This window comes from Pinus tabuliformis, chromosome J (genome assembly GCF_031772625.1).
Source record: "Pinus tabuliformis cultivar Carrire ecotype Pingquan chromosome J, CPIR1, whole genome shotgun sequence".
Lineage (NCBI taxonomy): Eukaryota > Viridiplantae > Streptophyta > Pinopsida > Pinales > Pinaceae > Pinus > Pinus tabuliformis.
The window spans coordinates 43,019,382-43,023,002 of NC_142295.1; the positions used below are offsets into that span (position 1 = coordinate 43,019,382).

At 37.9% G+C, this 3,621-nt stretch overlaps 1 protein-coding gene across 1 annotated transcript; it reads right to left on the bottom strand.

Annotated features, from left to right (window-relative positions):
• Nucleotides 1-1,430: 1,430 nt before the first annotated feature.
• On the bottom strand, nucleotides 1,431-3,332 carry LOC149225391 (putative chloride channel-like protein CLC-g). The gene is made up of 2 exons (XM_089375082.1): nucleotides 3,032-3,332; nucleotides 1,431-1,769 (listed from the first exon to the last, which is right to left on the bottom strand). Exons 1-2 carry the CDS (start codon nucleotides 3,244-3,246, stop codon nucleotides 1,688-1,690), a joined length of 297 nt encoding a protein of 98 aa, XP_089231208.1. The 5' UTR covers nucleotides 3,247-3,332; the 3' UTR covers nucleotides 1,431-1,687.
• Between the last annotated feature and the right edge of the window lie 289 nt (nucleotides 3,333-3,621).

Here is a 3,621-nt window from a genome sequence, read left to right on the forward strand (position 1 = left end):
CATACCCTTTGTCATTTTCTGCTAACTTTTTCCAAACTGCCAACTTTAAATAATCATTACACTCATGAGTTTTCGTGAGACCAATTATGTTTATACCTTCCGCAATAGACCCTAACCCAGATCCCCTCCTCCAAAAATAACCTTTACAATTGCAACAAACTCAACTAGACCTAAACAGTGAAATATACGGAAGAGATTCCCAATCAATTCTATCCATAGAATCGCACATATCACATGGGACATTTCGAAGCGAACAACAACCTTTTGCGTAATGTCAAAGTGTCTTAAATGCAATAGAAATGTAGTGTCGTTGTTCACATTGAATCAAAAACCTCACACCTCGTTTTCGAGGCTGGTCTCTACTTGGCATAGTTGGCAGTCTGGCTGCGAAATAAGTTAGGCCTGGGGTACAGGGGTTAAATTTGACGGGTGACCTTACCCGTCAAGGAATTTTTTTATGACGTTTTTATTTTTAAACTGCCCATCATATGACTTTTAAAATTTATTTGTACAAGTTTCATTTGTGAACTGGTTTGTTAAGAATAAAATCAAGCATAGCATATTTTTTTAATGGATTATTTATTTATTTTTAAACTGCTTCATACTCATATACTATATCCTAATGGATTATTTATTTTTTTAATGGATTATTTATTTATTTTTAAACTGCTTATTACCGTCCATTTATATCCTAATTCATACTCATATACTATAAAATAATATTGCTGTTAATTTATATCCTAATTCATATGTTATAAAATAAAAATCAAAACCATCAAAAATAATAACTCGTATTACAAAATAACAAAACAGTCCAAGTCACCAAGGACACTATAACTGTTTTTCTGAATATGTACATAGAGTTCCGATACTACAGAATAACTGAGGGGTATTGAAAGATTTGTTCAGCATACCAAATCCAGCGGAAATGAAACATTTATCCTCCAGAAAATACACAATTGACTAAGTTAAGATGGGCTATAGCAACTGTATTGGCTTGAGCAGGTAATAATAATAACGAGCAGCGATCAGGAAAATATTTTCCCATAAAGCTAGATTAAATCCCATCGTCTAAATTACAAAAAGAAACAAATCAAAGAGTATGTAAAAGATAAAATGGCATATATACTATGTCAATGCTGAAGCCGCCTCCTCATGTTTCCTTTTGCCTCCTCATGTTTCCTTTTGTCCAATCTTGTCTAAGATGATGGCGTCGTGCAGTTTCTGGCTATTCGTGCTTCAAAGAACCTTTCACAATTAATTTATAAATTGAACCAGGCTAAAGTGACTGGGCTGCCCCATGGAATAGTAAAGAGCTTGAACTATGTAAATGTTCAAAAAGTAGATTCAATATCACCATGTACACAAACTAAATTTTGGACAGTTTCACCAAAAGAGGTAATTGTCAAAACACCACTATTACAAACATAAAAATAAAAGCAAAAACTTTAAATATTTAAGATTCTCCTTTCTTTAGCATCTTTCCAGATGTCAAATACCCTATCCCATTCCACCATAGATGAATCAAGCCCTGTTAGAGACACCCGCATCAAGGCATCCAATGCAACTAATGATAGCTTTGTTCTTCGGACATCCTTTATTATGTTTTGTCTTGAGAATCCTCTCTCACAAGCCAACAATGAACATGCAACTTGCAAGTTTAGACGTAGTCACTTCCTAGACCTAGTCACTTCAGAATGATGTACTGAAATATTTGAATCTGTGTGCGGCTACGCCAATCATGTTTGAAGAGATCATTTTCAATAATCCTGGATGATAAAAATAGGAAACCACCGTCAGCGTCAAGAATAATGGAATAATGTATATGCTTGAGAAGTTAAACATTCAGTTTAGGCCTTATGGTACATCCACCACTAATACTGATTTTAAACTGATTCTATGGTGTTCATCACCCTTAGATTGAAGTAACCAATAGAATGTTCTTCAATTAGATAATATGAGATAGCTCATATGACACGATCTCCACCATATTTGGCCACAGCCCTAAGTTTTGGCGTGCATCTAAAGCTGGGTACATCAACATTGGCATTAGGGTCTGTCTATAAATCCAGGGGCAGAGGGCAGAGGTACTAGATCTGCAGTTCAAGATGGACCATCAATCTGAAAACAATAAAGCAAAATCATAAATGGCAGTATATCATGGTAGATCCGAGAAATTGAGTTTGGCTTCAAAGTTCAAACCCATCGAAATTCAGCAGGGTGTCACGGTAGATCCGAGCAATTGAGGTTGGCTTCAAACCAATCGAAAGTCGGTAGGGTGTTTGCCATTTTCCTCTTGGCTAACACTCAACTAACAATGCATTCACTATGAGTTTGTGTGTAATTTCCAAACAGAAACGAGTGTTTAAGGTGTACTCTGTAGCCTATGATGATTGCAGGATCTGAACCACGCCACTGAAGTAATGGAGAAAGCTGGAATGATCTGTCATTTTTTGGCAAGCAAGTTTGGGATAATTTTCTATTTTACTCTATGAGCAGAAGTAAGAGAGTTGAATATATGAATGCATGCTAGAATCTTCAAGTTTGATCCCTAAGCCCTGTGAAATTTTAACCCATGACCGTTATTTGCCAATTGCTGCCCTTATCCACTTTCAAGTGGAACAAGTGTGTTGGGGGGTGTTGGGGAATTCAAGTCAAGACCTGGAAACCCAAAAGTAAACCATGACAAAGTTTGAGTTCTGCAGGTTCTGGCATTGGAATAGAATGTGTTGGAACATAATCTAGAATCAGTGCATGTGGTTACTTTATCAGGAGGACCGAACTCATGGCCTGAACGCCAATTGCTGGAGCAAGGGATTTGGTTGGCTATCCTCCGGCCATATGGCCATGGGGGAACCAACTTTATGCCAAATACCATCAAAGAAATCTCAAAATGAAATATATTCCAAAACCTAAATCATGCGATTCTGCAGTCAAGATGTATGAGGCCATGCTCACACGATCAACATGGAAATGAAAATCCAGAAACAACAACCACAGATTCAGACATATAAGTTAGAGGGCGACATACTCGTAGTCCAAGCTCTCGATAGGACAAACGTTTGAACCCACAATGGCTAGCTGCGAGGTCGCATTGGAAATGGATCGACTCATCCTTTGCTTCTGCTGCTTCGAGTTCGCTAATAATGGTTCGCATATTCCAATCTCTGAAAGGGGATGCTCATCAGGCTCAGGTTCACAACCTGAATCTTTTACTTCTCTTGCCATTCTCACTTCTCTGTTCATCTAACACCAGCATTAACCGGCGAGGAGCAAAAGATATGTGGTCATTTGGGGCGGGAGACTGGCAATCACATCAAATAATGAATGGGTGATAGATTTGAACATAATTACTCACAGCCTATGAACATATGAACATAATTAGACCTAGTCACTTCTAATTTTTAAACTTGCCCGTCAATATGACGTTTTTGGAAATTAATGGCAAGTTACCCATGACGTGGAAATTTAAAACTCAAACGTATTTTACGGGTAAAAAAGAGAAATACGGGCATACGGGCGTCAAATTTAACCCCTGCTGGGGTATGATAAAAGCAGTCTGACCTCCGACATGTTCCCTCGAAGGTCCCACATCGCGGTCTCTTCTCGGCATAGACGATA